This window comes from Hibiscus syriacus, unplaced genomic scaffold (assembly GCF_006381635.1).
Source record: "Hibiscus syriacus cultivar Baekdansim isolate YM2019G1 unplaced genomic scaffold, ASM638163v2 tig00110204_pilon, whole genome shotgun sequence".
NCBI classification, from domain to species: Eukaryota; Viridiplantae; Streptophyta; class Magnoliopsida; order Malvales; family Malvaceae; genus Hibiscus; species Hibiscus syriacus.
In genome coordinates this window covers 582,559-608,996 of record NW_024062626.1, presented here as the reverse complement: position 1 = coordinate 608,996, position 26,438 = coordinate 582,559, and the positions used below count along the sequence as shown (strand labels likewise).

Below are 26,438 nucleotides of genomic sequence, written 5' to 3'. Positions count from 1 at the left end.
CCAGAGAGGATGTCCAGCTTGAAGATGTTGATTTGACATCTCAAATCAATTCCTACGTCAATTTGATTTATAAATTATAAATTTATTCTAATATTAACTTGAGGTAAAATCACCCAAGTAAAGAGGTGAAAAAAATTCCTCAAATAAAGATCATTAGAATTTATTTTTTCAAATATGTTCTTTACGGTAGATTGAGGAAGACATATAGATCATTCAACGTCTTCATGAAGACGTATGAAAAATTTGACGTTTTCTGGACCTCTTTGCATGGCTTTAGATGCGAGAATGGTGATGTCGTTTGTTGGTGTTCTTGAGCTTGCAGAAATACTAAACGAAGATGACAAAGAAGCTGACTTTATTGATAAAGCCTGGAAAAACGAAGAATACAAATACAAAACCTAATGCATGAAAACGTCGTGTCTTTTGGGCATCTTTCGAAAGATGTCAAATAATTTTGACGAATTTAAATTAATATCGCAACATTCATCCTATTTGAAAAAAAAAATTCAACATTTTATTATAAAATTCATTTTTCCACACCATTATCTAAAAAAAAATCGCCATTAAGTTGATAATGTTTTTTGAAAATTCATTTTTGATATCTACTTGAGCCAAAAATATAATTGTAGACATTGTAATGCATTAGAGAAATAAAAAAAATTATAATTAAAAATAAAATTGTTAAAAATTATCAATTTATTATTAAATATTAAATTAAATATTTATTATTAAATAAAAAATACATAAAAATTATCTTTTATTTAATAAGAATAATTTCATGAATTATTATCGAAAGTGTCTAATGAACCAAACATTATTAATATAAAAAATATTTAAATTTAATTTCAAAACTTTTTTATTGAATAATAAAATGGGGCAACGAATTTGGGCTTAGAATTTTTTGAAATCAGGGTGGTGGGCCAACTCGACCCAGAATTAAAATCCATAGTTTTTAATAACCAAATAAAACAGGAACAAAAAATTATTGTTTGGCAATGGCTTTGGTTTGGCAAATTCAGTGCACGGCTTCACCACCACTCCCTTCTCTTCCCTTCTTCAAACGAAAATCTTCTTCTTCCCCGTCTCTTCCTCTCCCGCTCACTCGCTCTTTCCGTTTACGCTTCACTCACGTTCCGTCTCCTAGGCCCGTCGCCGCTTCCATATCCTCCGTCGAATCTCCCACATCCGTCGACGGTCTTGGTAACAATAAGACGCCTCTTCTCGAAGTCAAAGGCTTAACTGCTGTGATTGCTGAAACCAAGCAGGAGATCCTCAAAGGCGTCGACCTCGTCGTTAACCATGGAGAGGTCAATTTGAATCTATATTCCTAATACTTTAATTTGTATGAATGAATCTTGTTACATTAGACTCTTATTTTAAATAAATTATGTTTGTTTATTTTTATTAGATCCATGCTATAATGGGAAAGAATGGCTCCGGGAAGAGTACGTTTTCTAAGGTCAGCATTTTTTTTCACCTGTATTCAAATATATAGATTTATATATTATAAAGCAGTTTATAGCTAGAGAATAGGCTAAGAGTTGCAGATGACTATACAAACCTACTGAGCTAAATCTCAAGTTCATTAAAGTAATCGTTTTCCTTTATCTTAAATTGGGGTGTGAACGAAGTTACTTGGAAATGGTCAAAACAGTCTGGTTTCTGAATTATTTATTGGAAAACCTTGACAGAATCTGTTTATTATAGGTTCTTGTTGGGCATCCGGATTATGAGGTGACCGGAGGCAGTGTTGTGTTTAAGGGAGAGAATTTGCTTGACATGGAGCCGGAGGAAAGGTCTCTTGCCGGACTTTTTATGAGTTTCCAGTCACCGGTTGAGATCCCAGGTGTGAACAATATTGACTTTTTGCACATGGCATACAATGCTCGAAGGAAAAAACTTGGCCAGCCCGAGCTTGGTCCACTTGAGGTATATGAACTGCCCTCCCAACCTATTTATGAAAGAACTTTCTAATGCATTATTGACTTTTTCTTGTTCTCCCCGTTTAATCAATAACAATATGAGAAGATCAAAAGTTTCCATGGTTAGGTTACTTCTAGATGGTTATTCTTCTAATTTGTAAGCTCTTAAATATATGGAAAACACAATAATCACGCTCTTGATTATAATAATCGCATCATTTTACTCTTGCAGTTCTATGCTTATATATATCCTAAACTTGATCTCGTGAACATGAAGACTGACTTCCTTAACCGAAATGTCAATGAAGGATTCAGTGGAGGTGAAAGGAAGCGCAATGAGATTTTGCAGCTTGCGGTAATATGATATATGTTCTTGGCAGTTTCATTGTGGAATTGTTTTGTACGATTCATCTATTGGTTGATAGATCAATTTCTTTGTGTCAATCAATTGAACTGTGTCTATGTCTTCATTTTCTAGTTGCAAAGGAGATTCTTGGTAGAACTTTGATTTGCAGTTCACAGCTTATATATAGTAATGCATTTTATGCCATTTTATAATTTCATGGATGGCTAGGATTATATGTTATCTTTATAATTTTAATATAGCTATAGGATTAAAGTCCATAATCCTAGTATAAATAAGCTGTAAAATAGATTTACAGCTATTTTTTATGTTCTTTTAATTAGTGGACTTTAAAAACAAGAGTTTTTTTATCCCCCCTCCCCCCAACCCAAAAAAGGAAAAAAAGAGAGTTGCAACTTCCATCTTGTTTCCAGTGATAGTTCTATTGATTTGCTGCTGTTTTTTTTTTAAACGGTGGCTTTTATGACCCTTTCTCTCAAGAATTGCAACTTCCATCTTACTTGTTGTCAGCGATAGTTTTATGAGAAAATAACCTCAGTGACCAAAAATCCCAGATAATATACGATTTTGACCAACTTTTTTTGGATTTGCGAAAATGACCAACAAAATCGCAATGCGATCTCTAATTCGCATTGCGATGTCCACTATCGCAAATTCGCGTTGCATTTCGCGTTGCGATAGTTGAAAATCGCGTTGCGATTTTCCATTTCGCGTTGCGATAGTCTACAGTTGTCGTTGCGATTTTCCAAATTCGTTGTGATAGTTAAAAAAAAGATTTTGTTTCTTAAGAATTTTCTCTAAAAAGATAGTATCCGCGCGGACGTGTCGAAGACACGTATTACCACGACCACGACCACGACCCGAGACGAGACAGACGGCGGCGGCGGCGGCGCGCGAGAGTCCCCCTTGTTCTCTATCACTCAACAAGGAAGTGGGAAAGTCAAGCCTTAAATACCATTCTCAATAGTGTTTCCAATACTATGTGGGATTGAGCATTACCAACACTTGTTTCCAATACAATGTGATTATTCAGGAAACAATTAACAATCATGCATCTTAAAACAACTGAATCAGCAACCAATTGCATTAGTATTATACGATTAAATATGTCATAATTAAAAGTCAATCTACAATCAATCGCGATTATTGCAATTTTAAACAAAACATTCAAAAATAATATCACTATTTAAGGCTCAATCCCACATAGTATTGGGAACAAGTGTTGGTAATGCTCAAATCCCACATAGTATTGGAAACACTATTGGGAATGTTATTTAAGGCTTGGCTTTCCCACTTCCTTGTTGAGTGATAGAGAACAAGAGGGACTCTCGCGTGTCGCCGCCGCCGTCCGTCTCGGGTCGTGGTCGTGGTCGTGGTAATACGTGTCTTCGACACGTCCGCGCGGATACTATCTTTTTAGAGAAACAAAATCTTTTTTTAAACTATCGCAACGAATTTGGAAAATCGCAACGACAACTGTAGACTATCGCAACGAATTTGGAAAATCGCAACGACATTGTAGACTATCGCAACGCGAAATTTGGAAAATCGCAACGACATTGTAGACTATCGTTGCGAAATGGAATTTTCAACTATCGCAACGCGAAATGCAACGCGAATTTGCGATAGTGGAGATCGCAATGCGAATTAAAGATCGCATTGCGATTTTGTTGGTCATTTTCGCAAATCCAAAAAAAGTTGGTCAAAATCGTATATTATCTGGAATTTTTGGTCACTGAGGTTATTTTCTCTAGTTTTATTGATTTACTGCTGTTTTCTCCCTAAACCACACCACATACTTTGGATGTTTTCTTGTATGCCAAAAATATAGAGTATAGGTCTGCTTGTTTTGGATTCCTTGAGTTCAAATCCGTGCTGCTCCTCTCCCTAAGAGAGAGACAGTGAGTTATAATTCTTATTTCTTATAGGTTTGTTGGTTACATAATGCATAGAAGCTAAGAAAATCAATTTTTCCCTCATCTCCATATTTTATAGGTTCTTGGAGCAGACTTTGCTATACTTGATGAGATTGACTCTGGACTAGATGTTGATGCCCTTCGAGATGTAGCAAAAGCAGTAAATGGCCTTTTGACTCTGAAGAACTCAGTTTTGATGATAACTCATTATCGACGGCTGTTGGAGTTCATTAAACCAACATTCATCCATATTATGGTGAGTCATTTAGAACTTCAAAGCACCGATCAAGTGTATAATATGTTGATTTTCTTTTGACGCAGGAGCTTATATACTTATTTTATTTATTTATTTCAGTTTTATTAAATATTAGAGATATTTTGGATGGCTAGGATTACAAGTTTCCTTTCTGTTTTAATTCAAGGGCTAGGATTAAATTATCTTTGTAACCCTAGTATAAATAAGCTGTAAAAATATTACAGCCATTATTTTCTTTGAATTAAAAGAAAACTAGAGGTTTCCTTTAACCACAAGTTTTTCTAGAGTTCTATCCTCTTTCCTACTCGTTTGTTCAGTCTTATTTCTTTTGATAACTGTTGTTTTTCTTCTTACCCACGTCATCTATTCTCTGGAAAAGTGGTGCATGTGGCTTCACCATCGGAAACTCTCTAACTAAATCACAAAGGACTTTTTCATGGTAACTTACATGGTTTGGATGGTTTGTCCTCCTTGGCATATCTTATAGTTTTAGAAAGATAACAAACTCAAACATGAGTCAGTAACTGACAAAATATAAGCTGAGATTTTAGCTGAACTATAGTCTACGTGTACATTGGCGGACATTCATGATTGCAACTGATCAGCAAATTAACTCGAGTTTCATTGGCCGGCCCGTTTCTGATTGGTGTTCGTGAAATTGCACCCTATTGGATGAGTCTATCTTATTTTGATTTGTAGTTTTGCTACTGTTAATCGTCTTTTCATGCTCTAATTAGGTATTGAGAGCAATCTTAAAACAGTACCAGATGTAAGACATTGTTCTGCTTTGTTTAACTGAGTTCCTTGAGTCTCTGTCTTAACCAGATTTTTTGGACATCCTAACTCGTATTGTTGTTTTTTCTTTTAATTTTTATTTAGTCACCACTTATAACTTGTATATCTTTGTCCTGATCTGATCATGTTCTCATTTAATATTTCCAGGAGGACGGAAGAATCATAAAGACAGGAGACAGCTCCTTAGCCCAAATTCTTGAGGAGAAAGGCTATAATGCAATTCCTTCTGCATAGCATAAAATTCTGAACTGGTACACACTCTGTTATTATTATCCGTTTGATTCTCGTCAAACTCGATATACCATTGTTAAAGCCATTTAGCTTTGTTTTTCAGCCTCTGCTCCACTGTGAACTACAATGCGAATTCAGAAGATCAGGTTCCATATTTAACCTCTTGCTTCGGAGCCTCAACCCTTAGGTATGATCAGTGGTGCTGTATACGTTTGGGTTATACATTTAACCTCTTGCTTTGGCATGAGTTTTAGGGTTTGCTCAGTTGGAGATTGGGAGATTAGGGGTTTTCTTTAAAGAAAGAACTTTGTTTACTACATGATTTTTGCTGATGAAAGTCGTATGGAATCATACGTGTGATCTGATTTTATATTAAACTGATACTTCGGCTGAGATTGTTACAGCCCTGTTGATTTTACAGTTGCACTGCCTGTTTTTAGTTGTCATAATCTGGAAATTGTACTTTGTAACCAAGTTAATCGAACTTGGAACTTCAGTTTAATCGGTAATCGGACTCATGAGTTAAATTAATATTTTATCTTAAAGTTAAAGGTCAAATTGATATTTATATGAAGTTTGGGAGTCAAATTAATATTTTATCTAAAATTTAGAGAACAAACTAAAAATTAACTCTTTTTATTAATGTGTCATATAATCAAACTATAATATTTAACGTGTGAATAATGAAAACGTTATAAATTATAAATGTTAGTTATCGAAACATAACGATAATGATAATGATGATAATGTAAAAGATTAAAACATTATTTTTTATTTAATGAACAAAAGTGTAACCATTCAATAATTTATCTATTAAAAAACTTAACAGTTGAATATTATTTTTGAATAGTGATTGAACACTATAATCGATTATTAAAATATTTTCTTTTTGGGGAATCATTTTTTTGTCTCGGTCTTTCTGGATAATATATTAACTTCTCATCCCATCAGATACAAATATATATTCAATATGGATATTCATAAAATTGAAAGAAATAAATGGAATTAAGTAAAACGCAAGCAATTTACGTAAATAAAAAAATTGCAACATAAAGGTGATTCAGTACATTGGTTGATAAAAAGTTCAGAACACCAATGGTGTCTACAACTAAGAATGGCTGAAACTGCTACTACCATCACATTTGGCATTGCTTTGACATCATAAAATGTTGAGCAATGCCTAAACGAGTCCAGCCTTGGGTCCGAATCCTACCACCTTGGGTGCAGCCGTCTTTGAAATAAAACTTCCACTAATTCAGCCATTTGCCTGCCAAATTTATCAAACGGGCTCATCGATAACGCAAACGGATATAGAGCTTTAAAACTGAAATCGGTTCGAAAGTACCTGTGAAACAGAAACTCAGAATGATGGTTATCATAAGGATACACCAGCATGGCCTTAATGAAACTACAGATGAGATGGACCTGCAGATAACACCATCAACCGTGTAAGAAAGGAACAGGCATGCAATTAATCAGATAATCCGTTCCGAAAACTAAAAATTCTTTCATAAAATGGGGTTTGTACATTATAAGTTGTTTTTGTTTTTCTTGTCTTGATTTTAAGTAATGATTCGGATTTGCTACAGACATGAGCGTTTCTAGGACTGCTATGGAAGTTACGTGACTTATTGAACCCGGCATGCTATAACACAGGACATTCTACACGGGGGGCCAATAGGGCCAGCCGTGACATTTCATTCATTGGAAGGAAATTCTCATATGATCCATGCATGAATCGTTATCAAAATAGGTAATGAGGAATACCTTGAAACAATGCTCGTGCCTGAATCGGTTTTAAGCCCGAATCCGAAGGGGAAGAGTGGATCATAGTGTGAATCCCCAACATTCATCGGTAATTGATCTACGTTTCTGAACCATGTTCTTGGAAGTGTTCCACTGAATCCGTAATCCCCATAAAGGACATCGGTCACACCTAGGCCTTCAGTGCCCGGTAACCACGCAGCCACTAGAGCATCAATGGCAGAAACATATGGTTCAATCATGATGGGTCTGCCTAAAATAATAACAGTCACACACTTGACATTTCCACAGACATCTTTAATGACGCTTGGGCCAGGGTCCATCATCGTAAGGTCTGTGCTATCCCCTGCAGTCTCGGCATAAGGGGGCTCACCGACAGCAACGATAGCATAATCAAATTTGTTAGATTTCACAAAGTTGGCATCAGGGCTTTCACGGTAAACAGCTTCAATACTCCGATCGACGGTATCTTTTACGGCACCAAGGATTGTTGCTCCTAGTCATTGAAAAAGTATTAGTAAATTTATTGCAATCGGAAACTTGTAAGCTGTCCAGTCTTTTGAAAGATAAATGAAGTAAAGCATACCCCTTGTGGCGTTATCCATCCACCACATTGATAACCCAAATTATCAGCATGGGTGCCAGCAACTAGGATCTTTGAAGCTTTTTTCGGAAGGAGCAGTAGTGGAATACTTCCGGGTTTCCCATTCTTCAGCAATACAAATGATTTTCTCACAGCTTCCCTAGCCAAGTCTCGGTGTGCCTTGATAAGTAATGGGATATAAAATCATTTATAGAATGAGTTTTACAAAGAGCACATGGACTATGATTCGTAGAAAATTAGAAACGCCGATAAATAATGATTTGTTTACAGAAAACAGTCAAACACGGTACTGGATATTAATCTTCAGGTCTATATATCCGGAGAAAACCCGGATAGAGATGAAAATAATCTCACATGTTATGTGATGCAAACTAACCTGGCTTCCGAGCTCAGGAACTAGACTAAAATCAGCCATAGGGTTCTCAAAGAGTCCCATAGTGAATTTGACTAGCTAAATTCTTTGCACCGCATCATCAATGAGATCCATCGGAATAACTTTACTATTCGCTTGATCGGTTAGATCTAGTACGAACGCTGTAAGGTTGTAGGGGACCATGACCTGCAGAAACACAAATCAAGAGACTCCAAATCTTAGAATGGCATTGATACCATCAAGATTCCAGTTTGCACTAAATTATGGAAAGAGTTATCTTCGATTTTATTGAAACATGTATGTACAAAAGCTACTAACCATGTCGATGCCAGCTTGAATCGCAGCTTGAATAGAGTATGTATAGTTCGAATGTGGTGGAGAGGGGATCTTGTATATTCCCTGCCAATCTGATATTACGAAACCCTGAAAATCCATGAAAACAACAATATGTGTCAACAGGTAGGTACTACTGATGGAAAAGAATGCAACCGTAGTACAATGTCAGCGTTTCTTTGTTTGCGATAATACATATATATCAATGCACGTGAGGAATGAATGTCTGCTTTTGAAGCGATGAAAACAAATGTGCAACGTGGTAAGCTGTTAGAAAAGCTCTTTCAAAACATCATAAACAGTAATGCAAGGCTCAAACTTAAACTTAAGTGAGTTCTTGAGGAAACCAGAAATTAGCTCATGGTTTGCATGCATCTTTTGTCCGTTCCAGCTAGAGTAGGAAACCATAACTATTGAAACACCCTTGATAATCGATTGAGCATAGGCAGGCATGTACGTGCTAAGCAATCGATGCGTGTCAATCAGAGTGTTGTTTTCATTGACGCCCCGAGTTGTACCACCATTACCTATAAAGTGCTTAGCACAAGGAGCAACCTTGTCCCTGACAGAACCGAAGAACGGAATAGAGGGAAAATAAGATGCGTGTCAAATTCTACTATTCGTGAATAAAATGAAGACTAGATAAACCACGATTTCACGGGGCATCCAAGACAATTGAAAAGGGGAAGTAATGCAAGACTGAATATATGTACTTGTCTAGATCACTTGATTTTGAATTGTAAAAGTGTAACAAGGAGCATGAGGAAAATGAGAAAATCCATGGCATTAAAAAAAGGTAACTCAGAAGAGTAATTCCTCGATGTTAGTGTTGACTAAAGCACCGAAAGGTGCATACAATTAATGTACCGAAAGGTGATTTGTTTTTTTGTTGAAAATGGATGGTATATTTACACACTTTAGTCACTAAACTTTAGGGTATTTATAAATTAGTCCTTAAGCTTCAACTATAAATACCCTAGCTCATTTAACTTCAAAATCATCCCAAAACATTCTAGCTTTCTTCCAATACTAGAGAATTTAGAGAGTTTTTTTAGAGTTGTTTTCTCTTTTTTATCAAGAGAGAATTATCATTGTTTTCTCCTTGGTAGATAGAGAGAAGTTGTAATTCCTATTTTCTCATAGTGAAATTCTTCTACCGTTGCTCGTGTTTTTACCATATATTATTTAGGGGTTTTCTACCTAAATTTTGTGTCTCTTTTATTTTCATTTTTATTTTCTCAAATTATCAGTTGTGATTTTGCTCTATTCTATAGATGTCTTCCGCAACAATTGGTATCCGAGCCAAATTAGAGTGTGTAATATCTACTTATTATCTTTGTGGTTGCCACCAAAAGATGGATCCTCCAACATAAAAAAGTAAGAAGTTATTACCAATTCTTTGAAGGTTCTAGAGAACTATTCATGATAGTGAAATAGTGGGAGCTATCTGTAATAGAAGCTATGGCAACGAAATTTGATAATGAAAAATTCTATGGGAGAAATTTCTCATTGTGGAAATTGAAGATGAAGGCCATCCTGAGGAAGACGGTTGTCTAGCAGCTATCAGTGAAAGGCCGATAGATTTCACAGATGACAACAAATGGATCGAAATGGACGGGAATGCTATGGCAAACTTTCATCTAACATTAGCAGATGAAGTATTGTCAAGCATCGAGGAGAAGAAGACATCTAAGGAGATATGAGATCATCTCACCAAAATGTACGAGGCCACATCATTGCACAATAAAATTTTCCTTAAGAGAAAATTGTACACTCTCCGTATGCCAGAATCTACTTCAGTGACGGAGCACTTAAATACACTGAATACTTTATTTTCTCATCTTACATCCTTAAGCTGTAAAATAGGAGAACAATAACGTGCTGAACTTCTACTTCAAAGTCTATCGGATTCGTATGATCAACTCATCATCACCTTGACAAACAATAGTGTCAACAGTCTAGTCTTCGATGACGTTGCAGCTGCTGTTCTACAAGAAGAAAATTGGCGCAAGAATAAGGAAGACAAACAAGTAAATCTGCAATAAGCAGAAGCGTTGACAACGACGAGAGGGAGATCAATAGAACGTGGCCAAAGCAACAGTCACAAACACGGTAGATCGAAGTCGATGAGCAAGAAGAATTTAAAGTGCTACAACTGTGGAAAGAAGGGTCACTTGAAGAATGATTGTTAGAGTCTAAATAAAAACTCCAATCCACAAGGCAATACCGCAAACACTTCAGATGATGGAGATGCTCTATGCTGTGAAGCGTCAACCACCGTGGAAGGTAGAAAAAGATTTGCAGATATATGACTCATTGATTTAGGAGCAACATATCACATGACCTCAAGAAGAGAATGGTTCCATCATTATGAATCTGTCTCAGGAGGATCTGTGTATAGTTGCAATGATCATGCCTAAGAGATCATTGGCGTGGGAATCATCAAATTGAAGATGTATGATGGAACAATTAAAGTTGTTTGAGATGTGCGGTACGTGAAAGGCCTGAAGAAAATTTTATTATCCTATGGATTGTTGGATAATAATGCAAGTAAGATTGAAACACGAAAAGGAATCATGAAGGTGTTCCGTGGAGCGCTTGTGGTGCTGAAAGGAGAAAAGATAGCTGCAAACTTATACATGGTGAAGGGAGAGACTTTGCTAGAAGCAGAAGCCTCTGTTGCCCATATAGTTCAGATTCTGTAATGTTATGGCATCAGAAACTTGGACACATGTCAGAATAAGGAATGAAAGTCCTTGTGGAGCAAAAGCTACTTCCAGGCTTAACAAAGGTAACACTTCCTTTATGTGAGCATTTCATAACAAGTAAGAAGCACCGGTTGAAATTCAATACGTCAAATTCTAGAGGCAAAAGTGTTCTAGAATTGGTTCATTCTGACGTATGGAAAGCACCAGTTACATCCCTAGGTGGAGCAAAATATTTTGTCTCATTTATTGATGACTACTCCATGAGATGTTGGGCATACCCTATTAAGAAAAAGTCAGATGTGTTTTCCACTTTCAAAATATTCAGAACATATAATGGAGGAGAATACACAAGCGAAGAATTTGATGACTTTTGCAGAAAAGAATGCATCAAAAGACAGTTCATAGTGGCGAACACTCCTCAACAAAATGGAGTGGCAAAGCGAATGAACAGAACCTTGTTAGAAAGAACAAGAGCAATGTTGAGGGATGCAGGCCTAGAAAAATCATTCTGGGCAGAAGCAGTCAATACCGCCTGTTATTTGGTGAATCGAGCTCTATCAATTACAATAGAGCTGAAGACACCAATGGAGATATGGATTGGTAAACCAGCTGATTATTCAAACCTCCATGTATTTGGAAGTACTGTATACGTGATGTACAACTCCCAATAAATTTCAAAGATGGATCCAAAATCCAGGAAATGCAAATTCTTGGGGTATGCTGATGGTGTAAAGAGGTATCTCTTGTGGGATCCCACTGCCCGCAAAATGATCATCAGCAGGTAGGGGTGTGCAAAAAAATCTGATCCGACCGATCCAATCAGTTGATCCATTGATCCGATCCGAAAATTCGGATATCCGATCCGTTTTTCAATTTTCGGATAGTTAGGATCGGGTATCCAATTTTTTTTTCAGATTTTCGGATCGGATACTGATCGATTAAAATCCAGTTTCGGATTATCCGAAAACCCGAAAAAAATTGGGCTATATTATTAGCCCAGAGCTATTTGGGCTATATTAGATTTCTGTATGTATAGATTTCTGGATTCTAGCTTGTATTTTAATATGCAACATGTATAGATTTCTCATTTCTGGATTCTAGCTTTTATTTTACATGGCTTGAAACACAAGTCGGACAAGGTTGAAAATCAACAGTCGAAGCTAGAAAACTTACTTGAAGGCCAAAAATATATCAACACATTTAGTGGTTCCATCTCTACCAAGGAAAGTGTCAAAGAGATAGAGAACAACGATCAAATTGTTGTGTAAGCAAAACAAGCCGGTATTCGGGGGAAAGCCGAGCAACTTGATGTACTGCTGCAAGGAATGCAATGCAAGGTAACAGAACTGGAGAAGATCTGTGGAATAATGCATGCTCAAATATAAAATATTTCCGAGAACAAGATTATCCAGCGTAGGTAATAATGCTAGATTCTTACCAAAACTCTGCTCTTGAAACATACCCTTGCCTCCAGAGTCTTTCATAGTTTGGCCCTGTATTGTTTTTGAAAAATATTTGTATATTCTAAGCCAATTAATGTAAATATAGATTATTTTTGTCACAAATGTTGTAAAAGAGTGACCACTGGATGGTAAATATTGTTACTTTTTATGACTTAATTAGATTTGTATTTGATGATTTTCAGTTAGTTTCATTTCCATATCAAATTTTTTCATTCTGTTGACTTCATATAAGTGAAACAAGTCAAAAAGAAAGTTCCAAGTTTTGCTAGGTTTTACCAACTGACGACTAACAACAGTATGTTGGATGTCAATAAAACGTTGTTCACAAATCAGTCATTATCGAACATCTCAAAATCTCAAAATACATCTCTAAATGCTCATCACATCACTTTTTATCATATTCATATTTCTGCAAGAAAATCAACTGCGTTAGATACATGGCACCCAAGGAGAATATGATGTGGAAAAATCCATAGCTATAGCAGATATCATCCTCTAGTTTCACCATATCTTTGCTAAACTGGGAAATCATAAGAGCTATAAGTGTTTCTTATTTGATTAATGCTTTTATTATGTTGATTTTTTTTTTGAATTTTTTGCAAAAAAAAAAATCGGATTCGGATCCGGATATTCATATATCCAATCCAAAATTTTAGATATCCGATTTTTTCGGATCGGATACGGATCATTACTTTAGGTATCCGAAATTTTTGGATATCCGAAAATTCGGATATCCGAAAATTCGGATCGGATAGTATCTGATATCCGATAATGTACACCCCTATCAACAGGGATGTTATCTTTGTAGAAGATAAGCTATAAAGAAAAGAAGAAGATGATAGTGTTGAAAAGTCAGAGACTACACAGATACATGTGGAAAAGGAGTTTGAACAAGGAGATTCTTCTGAAGTAGAACCAGCACATGATGAACAAGAACCAGAGAGTTCTGAAGCTCCAACAACACGTCAATCAAATCATGTGAGAAGACGTCTCAATTGGCACTCAGATTATGTTATAGAAGGTTGTTGAAAACATTTTTGATATTTCGATATAACAAATTAAGTTTAAATGAATTTTAAGATTTTACAAATGATTTTCTAAGTATATTCGATTCAAATTAATCGAATGTCAAACTATTACTCCAAGTCTTTCAAAAACAATTTTAATCCTTACTAAATGTGTAAAATTGTGATTTATACTTAAACTATTTTTTGAAACAATTTTCACAAAGTATTTTGAACCAAAATCAAGCCTAAAATCAATTTTTCAGAGTGATTCACCGATGCACCAATCCATGCATCGATGCACCATGAATTAAATTGAACATCGAATGCATTCCATGCATCGATGCACACCATGCACCGATGCACTGAGGATTTTATAAGAACATCGAATGCATTTGATGCATCGATGCACCAGCCATGCATCGATGCACTCGGGCTATTTTAAAACATCGAATGCACTTGATGCATCGATGCACTCTTAGTGCAACGATGCACTAAGGTTTCAATGGTCAAAATATTTGAATTTTACACTGATGCACCGATGCACCATGGGTATGCATCAATGCACTGACGCTCCCAACTGTATTAATTAATTGTTTTCACACTTAAACGGCTCTATTGACTCCTCTAATCATCCCCAACGTTCAGAAGTGATTCAAGGTGTATTTAAACAAGCTTAGAAGCCATTGATGAACAACAAGAAACATCAAGCAACTAGAATCAAGAGAGAATCAAAGAGAAAGCATCAAACCTCAAGTTTGAGCATTTCAAGCCTATTTTTCATTCAATATTCATTTTGCTTTCAAGAACACTTTTGTACTCAATTGTATTCATTCTTGAGTGTTCTTTTCTTTATTCTAGAATTGTGCAAACAATCTACCTTGTGAGGATTTCCTTGTAAGTTTGCAAATTTGTATTGTTCTCTTTGGGAGAGAGTTTTCTCAAGAATTTGGGGTATAATTCTTGAGGGTTTGTAAGGTTACTCTTTGTCCTCAAAAGAAAGACAAATTAGTGAATTTGTGGAAAATCCTTAGTGTGGATAGCTAAGGTAGTGGACGTAGACTTTGGTTGAGAAAGTCAAACCACTCTAAATTGATGTGCAAATCTTTTCAATTTTCTGCAAAAGCTTCCACCGAAATTTTTATTGCCAATTCACTCCCCCTCTTGGCCGATTCCGTCGATCGATTAACTCAACAATTGGTATCAAAGCCTAACTCATTTGAAGGTTTAGTCGATTCGGGAAGAGTTATATTGATAATCAAAGTCATCAATGGCATGGCCTCCGCTTCAAATTTTGACTCCGGTCTCGATTCGATGCCCGTCAATAAGCCTCCTTTCTTCAATGGAGCTAATTATGCCTATTGGAAGAATAGGATGGTGTACTTCATTCAAGCAAGTGACATGGGAGTATGGAATGTCGTAGTAGAATGATACATGAAGCCTCTCACTCATCCAAGATTGTGGAGTGAAGGAGAGACAAAAATGTTCCAGCTCAACTCCAAAGCCATCCATATCATTTTTTGTGCTCTTGGACCAGATGAATACGGAAGAGTTTCATCATGTACAATCACCAAAGAAATATGGGACAAACTTCAAGTCACTCATGAAGGTACCGATGAGGTAAAGAAATCTAAAATTAGTATTCTAACGCATAGCTATGAAAATTTCAGGATGAAACCAAATGAAGATATCAAAGCTATGACGAATAGATCATTTCAAATGAAAAGCTTGTGAGGAAGTTAGTCTACTCCCTCCCAAAATCATGGCAATCAAAGAAGACGACAATCATCGAGTCTAAGGACCTAACGCCCTTAACTCTTGAAGAGCTAATCGGTTCACTCCTCACTCATGAAATGATGCTTGAAGATGAGGTGGACCTTGATAAAATTGAAGAGACACTAAAGGAAAAGGAGAAAAGGAAAAATATTGGAGTTGCTCTCAAATCCACAAAAGATGAGAGTGATTCAGATGAAGATGACGATGACGAGGAAATGGCATTGTTTGCCAAACGGTTCAGAAAAATGATGAGACCTTACCGAGGAAGAAAATTCAAACGAAATGAAGGCCTAAAAAATGAACCAAAAGAGAAGGACCCATCATTTGCAATGAATGCAAAAGCCAGGCATGTCAAATGATTGCCCACATTGAAGAGGAATGGTGAATCAAAGAATAGCACAAGGCTCATGTGGCTACATGGAGCGATGAAGAAAGTTTCGATGAAGAGGAACAAGAAGTAGCTAACTTGTGCTTGATGGCATTCGAGGAAGATTCTAGTACCTCTAACTCATCCGAGTTTGATGATTTATCCTATGATGAGTTATTAGAGGAATATAATGGGTTGGCTTTGGATTTGAGAAATTGTTTTTAAATATAAAAATGATGTTTCAAAATTGAAAAATGAAAACAAACTCATATCCAACCACAAACGATCTTGAAGTAAAATCAAGATTTGCAAATCAAACTAGAAGAGTTTGAAAAGAAAATTTAGATTTGCAAATTTACTTTCAAAGATCATGATGATCATCAAAAGAAAATTGATGATCTTAAAACTTCTTTTGATAAAGTTGGAACAAAACATTTTGAAAAAGGTGAAAATTCAAAATCCAACTTTGTTAGAAAAAGTATTAGAAACATTACTACTAAAGATAAAGATATCCTACAAATGGATACCTAAGGGGACTAGGATTTTGGAAACTAATGAATATGGACCCAAAGAATTTGGGTACCAAAAATAAAAAATTAATATATGTTTGTAGGGAAATGAGCATTGCTACAAGGCATGGGAAACAAATTCAAATTCATGGTACCTTGATAGTGGATGCTCAAGACACACGACCGAAGACAAAAGCCGGATATGACTTGTTGGTCATAGAATAGGAAACATATACATGGTGCATTTAGATTCTTTTGATATGACTAATTTATGCCTAGTTGCTAAGGATGAACATGATAGTTGGTTATGGCATAGGAGACTAGGACATGCTAGTATGAGTGTTTGCAACGGCTAATTCAAGGTGATTAGTTCGGGTTACCTAAGCTTAAATTTGATAATGATAAAATATGTGATGCTTGTGCTAAAGAAAAACAAAAGCGAGTTTCTTTTAAATCCATTAATGATGTATCAACTAGTAGAGTTTTACAATTGATCCATTTAGATCTCTTTGGGCCAACTAGAACTACTAGCATGGGTGGAAAACAATATGCATTTGTCTTGGTAGATGACTACTCTAGATATACTTGGGTTCTATTCTTAAGTACAAAAGATGAATCATTAGAACATTTCATCACATTTTCAAAAATAATCCAAAACGAAAAAGGTTACTCTATCACTAGTGTTAGAAGTGATCATGGAACTGAATTTGAAAATCTTGGATTTATTGGTTTGTAAGTCTAATGGTATAGCCATAATTTTTCAGCACCTAGAACCCCCTCAACAAAATGGAGTTGTTAAGAGGAAAAATGAACTTAGAAGAATGCTAGAACCATGCTTTGTGAAAATAATTTGCCAAAATATTTTTTAGCGGAAGCCACAAATATCACTTGTTATGTTGTAAATCGAGTAATTATTAGGCCAATTTTAAAGAAAACTCAATATGAAATTTTCAAAAGTAAAAAGTCTAACATTAGTTATTTTCATCCTTTTGGATGTAAATGTTTTGTTTTAAACAACGGTAAGAAAACCTTGGCAATTTGATACTAAAAGTGATGAAGGAATTTTCTGGGTTATTCCTTAAATTCTAAAGCTTATCGTGTATTTAATAAAATAACTTTAGTTGTAGAAGAGTCTATACATGTTGTTTTCGATGATAATCCCCTTCCGAGGAAGGATTCTTGTGTTAATGATGATAGGCAGTACATACAAATGACGTTAGATATGACAAAGAAGATTAAATCAATTTGAGAGAAGTAAAGTATGACATTAGTTGAAAGGCCTAGTAATAAAACTACTATAGGTACTAGATGGGTATTTAGAATAAGCTTGATGAAGTGTAATATAGTGAGGAACAAGGCTAACTTGTTGCTCAGGCTATACTCAAGAAGAAGCATAGACTATGATGAACATACGCTCCCGTAGCTAGGATGGAAACAATTAGAATGTTACTAGCATTTGCATGTTTTCATGAATTTAAATTATATCAAATGGATGTTAAAAGTGCATTTTTAAATGGTTTTATAAAGAGAAATGTATGTGGAACAACCTCCAGTTTTGAAGATTCAAAATTTCCGGATCATGTTCTTAAATGACAAAAGCACTTTATGGTTTAAAACAAGCTCCAAGAGCTTGGTAGAAAGATTGTCAAATTTTTTAATTGAAAAAGGTTTTTCAAAAGGGAAGGTTGACACTACATTGTTTTTAAAGCATAAAGGTAAAGATTTATTAGTAGTTCAAATTTATGTTTATGATATAATATTGGTTCTACTAATGATGTTCTTTGCCAAGAATTTTCCAAGCTAATGCAAAGTTGAATTCGAAATGAGCATGATGGGGGAGCTCTCATTTTTCTTGGACTCAAAATCAAGCAAAGAAAAGATGGCATCTTCAACAATCAAGCTAAATACGTTAAAGATATGCTCAAGAAGTTTGGACTCGAAAACGGCAAACCTTATGACACTCCAATGAGCTCTTCAACAAAGCTTGACTTAGATGAAGGAGTAATGTGTAGATGTTAATTATATAGGTCATGATTGGATCTCTACTTTATCTAACTGCAAGTAGACCGGACATTATGTTTAGTGTTTGATTATGTGCTAGATTTCAATCATGCCCTAAGGAATCACATTTACTAGCTGTTAAGGAGAATCTTTAGATACCTTAAAGACACTCCTAGTTTAGGACTTTGGTATCCTAGAGACTCTAGCTTTAGCTTGCATGCTTTTTCTGATGCGGATTATGGAGGATGCAAATTAGATAGGAAAAGTACCTCCGGTACTTGCCAATTCCTTGGAAATATGTTGATTTCTTGGTTTTCAAAGAAATAAAATTATGTTGCATTATCTACCACTGAAGCAGAATACATTTCAGCCGGTAGTTGTTGTGCATAAGTTTTATGGATGAAACAACAACTTTTTGATTATGGAATTAAAGTATGTACCATTCCTATCAAGTGCGACAATACTAGTGCTATTTGTCTCACTAAAAATCTCATCCAACACTCTAGAACTAAGCACATTGAAATAAGACATCACTTCATTAGAGACCATGTCACTAAGGAAGATGTAGTTCTAGAATTTGTTGATACTTTGCACCAATTAGCTGATATCTTTACAAAACCTTTAGACAAAGAAAGATTTTGGACACTTAGGAGAGAATTAGGTTTAACTGACCTATCTTCACTTAATGTTTAAAATAGTTTTTAGCACTTTTAAGAATAAATGAAAAATGCTTATAATGATAATTTTTGATTGCATTCTTTGCTATTAGTTGAGGGAGTTTATGTTATTTGGTGAAATTTAATTTTATGTTCAAATATTATTTAAGAGATTAACTTGATTGATTGAACATGGTTAATTTTCAATATATGAGTTTCCAAGACCACTAGAGCTAATTAATTTAGCATTTTGAGTCTTTAAAACAGATTTTTGAACATTTTTGTGCCTCATGCACCGATGCATTTAATGCATCGTTGCATACCTTTGAATGTGCATCGATGCATCCGTCGGGTTTTGGGTTAAAATGCTTCATTTTCTTCATTTTCTCAAAACCTAAAAAACCCCTCTCTCAAAGCTGTTCGTCTCTCTCTCTCTAAAATCTCCATTCTTGCTCAAAATCAATGATTTTTCGTCGGAATCTTCAAGCTTTTCAACTCTCAAACCTGCTTCAATCATTAAATCGTGCAAAACAACTCCTCATCCCTCTCAATCCGAATTTTCAAGATATTTTTCTAAAAAACCTCTATTTTACAAATTTATGATTTTAGAACTAGTTTTAATTAGTTCTAGGATGTACATTATATCGGGCATTGATTGTTTGTTGGTTCTAAACTAGATTTTACTACCAATTTTGTCCAAAACAAACAATTTTTCAAAAAAATTTGGATTTCGAAACTTAAAAAAAATTAGTAAGATTTTTGATTTAATTGTTTTTGTTTTCATGAAAACTATATTATTATGATTATCAAATATTTTAATAGTTTTCAAAACATGCCCATTAGGATATGGTTTAGAGAACCTTGAATTATTGAGGACTCATTTGAGTTTTGGGATTGATTGTGCATAATTGTGTTTCAAATTGCAGGTAATATTCCTTATTTCGTTTCCTTTAATCATGTCTAATCCCAAACGTCTTAGAACTTCGTCTAGTCGTTCTCGTTCAAACCAACCGCCAAATCCCGTTCCTCCATCACCTACTAGTCTATTAGGTTCTTGTTTTAATATGCCTGATCATCGTAGAGACGAACTGTACTCTAAGTACAGAAATTCTTTCCAAACTTATAGAATTCGTGAAGAACGTATTCCTTCGCTTCAAGCCATGGTTGACATTGACTTCGAATACCTTCCAATTCTTAAAACTTGGAAGTTTGATAAACTGTTTCAGCTTAAACCCATAGTCTATCAACAATTGGTCCGCATTTTATATTCCAATGCGGTTTGTATTCAAAATGAAACCCAATGTGGAACTATAACCATTAGATCCTATCACTTAGGTCAATATATTAATATTGACCCCGAGACTATAGCTTTCTGTTTTGGGTTAGATGATAGTGGTGTTTATAATGAGAGTGAAAATGTGGAATATCCCTATGTTCCAAACTCAAGTGTTAGTACTCTACGATCTCATCACGATCGTTTTCTCCATTTGATGATCTCTTGGTGGTTTAGACCATCCGGAGGTAGGTACTCCACACTTCGTGCCAGGGATTTGTGGTGGATGTATTGTATCAAAAATAAAATCAAAATAAATCTGCCCACATTATTTTCAGTCAACTAGTGGACATCATAAACATTGTTCCTTCAAAACATGTTGAAACATTGATTTATGGTTGTCTTCTTAGTAACCTCTTTATCAAACTTGGTCTAGACGTCTCTCTCGACAATCCTATCCCACTCCAAAATCAAATAAATCTCACATCCTTGAAGAAAGCGGATTGGAAACAACATGATGTAACCGGTCAATGGGTTTTTAGACCCGGCAAGCAAACTCCGGGAACTAGTTCCTCTCGAGCTGCTCCTAGCTCCTCTCGTGCTCCTCCTCCTTCGGCTCCGGCTGATGACGATGATCCTGAATTCCAACAGCTTATGCAAGACATAGATGATCACGTACCCGATGGCGAGCCTGTACCGAAACCAGCTCCACAAGAGGATCAAATGCCTCCATATTTTCGATTGTTCTTGGAGACATTTGATTTACGATATGCTTCCATTGAATCACACTTGAATGCTACTCACGAAGTAGTAAATCAACGTTTAGACACTTTGGAAGCTCGACAGATGGAGTTTCAATGGGATGCTTGCACGCATGGATAATCTCGCTTGAGATGCAAGCCCGTTTTCCTCCGCCTCCTCTCGATCCTTCTATGGATGAGTAGATCTTGTTTTAGGATCGTCTTGAACGTTTATTGTTAAACTTTGTTTACCTTGTTTGACTTTGTTTGGATATATGATTTGGTTGTTTTATGAATTTTACTTAATATATATTAGTTTGGTTTGAAATTTCTTTTTGAGCTTAATGGTTATTAATTTTTGCATCATCATAGTACCATTATTATGACCGATTATCCATTTATGATTATAAATATTGATTATGAAACTAATGGCTAATCTCTCTTTTGATTGTGATCTTAGCAGCCTAATATAAATATAATATCAATTGGCTATGTTTTTCACTAACGTGTTTAAAACGTTTTGAAGCTTTTTTATTTAACAAAAAGGGGGAGAAATGTTAAGTGTTGAAATAAATGTTAAGTGTTGAAATGTTTTTTAAAAAGGTAAAAAGTGTTTTAGTAAGGGGGAGTAATCTTTCAAAACTGATTTCAAATTTAGAAAATCTTAAAATAACACAAATGTTTTGTTATATCAAAAAGGGGGAGATTGTTGAAAACATTTTGATATTTCGATATAACAAATTAAGTTTAAATGAATTTTAAGATTTTACAAATGATTTTCTAAGTATATTCGATTCAAATTAATCGAATGTCAAATTATTACTCCATGTCTTTCAAAAACAATTTTAATCCTTACTAAATGTGTAAAATTGTGATTTATACTTAAACTATTTTTGAAACAATTTTCACAAAGTATTTTGAACCAAAATCAAGCCTAAAATCAATTTTTCAGAGTGATGCACCGATGCACTAATCCATGCATCGATGCACCATGAATAAAATTGAACATCGAATGCATTCCATGCATCGATGCACACCATGCACCGATGCACTGAGGATTTTATAAGAACATCGAATGCATTTGATGCATCGATGCACCAGCCATGCATCGATGCACTCGGGCTATTTTAAAACATCGAATGCACTTGATGCATCAATGCACTCTTAGTGCACCAATGCACTAAGGTTCCAACGGTCAAAATATTTGAATTTTACACTGATGCACCGATGCACCATGGGTATGCATCGATGCAGTGACGCTCCCAACTGTATTAATTAATTATTTTCACACTTAAACGGCTCTATTGACTCTTCTAATCATCCCCAACGTTCAGAAGTGATTCAAGGTGTATTTAAACAAGCTTAGAAGCCATTGATGAACAACAAGAAACATCAAGCAACTAAAATCAAGAGAGAATCAAAAAGAAAGCATCAAACCTCAAGTTTGAGCATTTCAAGCCTATTTTTCATTCAATATTCATTTTGCTTTCAAGAACACTTTTGTACTCAATTGTATTCATTCTTGAGTGTTCTTTTCTTTGTTCTAGAATTGTGCAAACAATCTACCTTGTGAGGATTTCCTTGTAAGTTTGCAAATTTGTATTGTTCTCTTTGGGAGAGAGTTTTCTCAAGAATTTGGGGTATAATTCTTGAGGGTTTGTAAGGTTACTCTTTGTCCTCAAAAGAAAGACAAATTAGTGAATTTGTGGAAAATCCTTAGTGTGGATAGCTAAGGTAGTGGACGTAGACTTTGGTTGAGAAAGTCGAACCACTCTAAATCGCTGTGCAAATCTTTTCAATTTTCTGCAAAAGCTTCCACCGAAATTTTTATTGCCAATTCATCCCCCTCTTGGCCGATTCCGTCGATCGATTAACTCAACAAAGGTAATATAGCATACTGACTTTTAACAGAGGACGGTGAGCCATCAACATACCAGGAGGCAATAAACAGCTCATATGCTTCACCATGGATGATGACGATGCAAGAGGAAATTGAAGTCCTTCATAAAAATAATACATGAGACCTTGTGCCACTACCACAAGGAAGGAAGTCAATTGGTAACAAATGGGTCTTCAAAATCAAGCGAAATAGTGACGATCAAGTTGAGATGTATCGTGCAAGACTGGTGGTCAAGGGATATGCTCTAAAAGAAGGTATTGATTTCAATGAAATCTTTTCTCCTATGGTTCGACTAACAACAGTTCGAGTAGTTTTGGCAATGTTTGCAACATTGAACTTACATCTAGAGAAGCTAGATGTTAAAACATCTTTTCTTCATGGAAATCTTGAAAAAGAGATTTATATGCTCCAGCCTGAAGGTTTTGAAGAAAAAGAAAATAAGAACTTAGTTTGTAGGTTGAAAAAATCTATGTAAGGTCTAAAGTAGACGCTGAGGTGTTGGTATAAGAGATTTGATTCCTTCATTATGTGCCTTAGATACAACAGACTTAATGCATACCCTTGTGCTTATTTCAAGAGGTCTGGTGATAACGATTTTGTTATATTGTTTTGTATGTGGATGACATGTTGGTTGCAGGACCCAACAAAGATCATATTGAAGAATGAAGGCACAACTGGCTAGGGAATTTGAAATGAAGGACTTGGGATCAGCAAACAAGATTCTAGGGATACAAATACACCGAGACAGAAGTATAGGAAGATTTGGCTTTCACAAAAGAATTACTTGAAGAAGATCTTGTCACGATTCAGCATGCAAGATTGTAAGTCAATTTCTACCCCACTTCCTATTAACTTCAAATTATCCTCCGGTATGAGTCCTAGCAGTGAAGAAGAGAGGAAAGATGTCTCGAGTGCCGTATGCATCAGCTGTGGGAAGTTTAATGTTCGCTATGATATGCACAAGACCAGACATTGCACAAGCAGTGGGAGTGGTTTCAGTATATGGTGAATCTAGACAAAGAGCACTGGAATACAGTAAGAGGATCCTGAGATATATCAAAGAGACCTCAAATGTTGCATTATTACGGAGGATCAAACTTACTAATCAATGGGTATGTAGATTCTGACTATGCAGGGGATTTTGATAAAAGCAAATCTACTACAGGATATGTGTTCAAAATTGTTGGTGGAGCTGTAAGCTGGGTTTCAAAATTGCAGTTAGTTGTGGCTACGTCAACAACAGAAGCAGAATATGTAGCAGCTACACAAGCCAGTAAAGAAGCAATTTGGTTGAAGATGCTATTGGAGGAGCTTGGGCACAATCAAGAGTATGTATCTCTGTTTTGTGACAGTCAAAACGCTTTGCATCTAGCGAGGAATCCAACATTTTATTCAAGGACAAAGCACATACGAGTTCGGTACCATTTCATTCGTGAAAAGGTAGAAGAAGAGACGATAGATATGCAGAAGATCCATACTAAAAACAACATAGCAGATTTCATGACGAATGCGATCAATACCGATAAATTTACTTGGCGTCGATCCTCCTGTGGCCTATCAGAGACGTAAGCAACATGAATGTACAAGGTAGAAAGAATGGTGTGAAGATATGATTGTTCCAATCAAATCTTCAAGTGGGAGATTGTTGACTAAAGCACCGAAAGGTGCATACAATTAATGCACCGAAAGGTGATTTGTTTTTTTGTTGAAAAATGGATGGTATATTTACACACTTTAGTCACTAAACTTTAGGGTATTTATAAATTAGTCATTAAGCTTCAACTATAAATATCCTAGCTCATTTAGCTTCAAAACCATCCCAAAACATTCTAGCTTTCTTACAATACTAGAGAATTTAGAGAGTTTCTTGAGAGTTGTTTTCTCCTTTTATCAAGAGAGAATTATCATTGTTTTCTCCTTGGTAAATCGAAAGAAGTTGTAATTCCTATTTTCTCATACTGAAATTCTTCTACCGTTGCCAGTGGTTTTTACCCTATATTATTTAGGGGTTTTCTACGTAAATTTTGTTTCTATTTTATCTTCATTTTTATTTTCTCAAATTATCAGTTGTGATTTTGCTCTATTCGATAGCCGTCTTCCGCGACAGTTAGAACCATAAACAACGGAACTCTAAAGAGAATACACAATTATTCAGTATGAAGCATGTTAACTTGATCATGTTTCGTACTTTCCACCGACATAAGGAACCCCCTTGCGCGAACCAGAAGGAAGATCTCCTTGCAGACCAAGTATGATATCTGTCATTTGTTCCACAACTTTATGATCCTCGCTGTAGCTTTCATAATACCGACCCCACCTTGGACCTCTACATACCTATAAAGAAAACGTCAAGAGCAAAACGTTGTATTGTGATGCGGTGATTTCAAATGCAGCTAGCACCTTAGAAAAGTTAACAAAAAATTACCGGACACAACTGTCTGATTTTATAAAAAGTATGTAAGTTACCGCAATGCATGGAGCAAAGACATAGGGAATCCCAGTAGCTCTCACTTCGAGAGCAGTTGCAGTACCAATCTTCTTCACCAGCTCAGGATCTCTGCATATCCATAGTTGTTATAAGATGCAGATAGTTCATTCGAATGGAGTTTACTTTTGAACTGAACTGCAACTAAAGCTCGACCCTATCCTCCCTTTCAGAACAATAATAAGTTTCTCAAATGAAAACATACAATAATCATTTAGTTTAACGGAAACTGTTATTAATGTTGTCCCTTTTATTTCTTTTGATGGAAAACTAAGCTTCCAACAAAAGAATGGAAGGTTAAACTATGAAAAAAGCACAAGTTAATGATTCTATGAGAAAAATCAGCAGAAACCGAATCAAAAGCTATGCTTGCCTGGTTGCTCCGAGCCCCACATTATGTGGAAGTATTGTAGCATTATACACATTGTTGTGTCCATGAATAGCACAATGCCGTAAATCATCGGAATTCCTAAGCGACTAGACAGAGATCCAATCTGAAAACCATTAACCATATTGATCCAATCCTGGGCCCTAGCCTCAGGAAGCGGTTCACTCCCACCACCACTTAACACACTCCCTGTGCAATAAAAAAATGGTCCATTACCAACCATTAACCGATAGAATTGCGATATCCGAACTTGGGATCGAGTTCCAAATACGGATATACTCATTTTTTCCTAAGATCCTTTTTCATATACTGAGAGGATCATATCCAACTATGTCTCTAACATGAACACGTCTAAGAGAATGCAAACTCCAGATAACAAAGCCTAGAACTTACAGAAAACAAAACATGGCAGATCAAAAGATTGATATCATAATGGCTGCTAGCCAGAATGAACCGATTATGCATACCAAACTATAGTTTAAACCAATTAAATTATGAGTATACAAATACTGAATGTATATTACTTTCTATATGTGGTATAACAATATTAACAGTAACGTATTTAAGGTAACAATATTAACAGTTCGCACACACACGTCATATAAATGCA

The 26,438-nt window shown here is 35.6% G+C and overlaps 1 protein-coding gene and 1 pseudogene across 2 annotated transcripts; one reads left to right on the top strand and one right to left on the bottom strand.

Moving 5' to 3' along the window:
* The first annotated feature begins 962 nt into the window (after positions 1-962).
* On the top strand, positions 963-5,967 carry LOC120219105 (ABC transporter I family member 6, chloroplastic-like). 2 transcript variants are annotated; one of them, XR_005525281.1, is made up of 7 exons: positions 963-1,307; positions 1,409-1,459; positions 1,708-1,929; positions 2,155-2,277; positions 4,282-4,458; positions 5,401-5,545; positions 5,594-5,967. XR_005525281.1 is itself a non-coding variant. In XM_039215954.1 (7 exons), the coding sequence occupies exons 1-6, from the start codon at positions 996-998 to the stop codon at positions 5,485-5,487; spliced, it is 972 nt and encodes a 323-aa protein (XP_039071885.1). In that variant the 5' UTR covers positions 963-995; the 3' UTR covers positions 5,488-5,504; positions 5,588-5,967. The 2 variants fall into 2 exon arrangements, 1 of the variants encoding a protein (XP_039071885.1); XM_039215954.1 differs by having other exon boundaries at positions 5,401-5,504; positions 5,588-5,967.
* An 806-nt stretch (positions 5,968-6,773) lies between these two features.
* LOC120219175 lies at positions 6,774-26,111 on the bottom strand (annotated as a pseudogene).
* Positions 26,112-26,438: the final 327 nt, after the last annotated feature.

Coding starts and splice junctions, on each gene's coding strand:
- LOC120219105 (XM_039215954.1), top strand. CDS start 996: ATGGCTTTGGTTTGGCAAATTCAGTGCACGGCTTCACCACCACTCCCT. Junction 1,308..1,408: donor TCGTCGTTAACCATGGAGAG/GTCAATTTGAAT, acceptor TATTTTTATTAG/ATCCATGCTATAATGGGAAA. Junction 1,460..1,707: donor GGAAGAGTACGTTTTCTAAG/GTCAGCATTTTT, acceptor TGTTTATTATAG/GTTCTTGTTGGGCATCCGGA.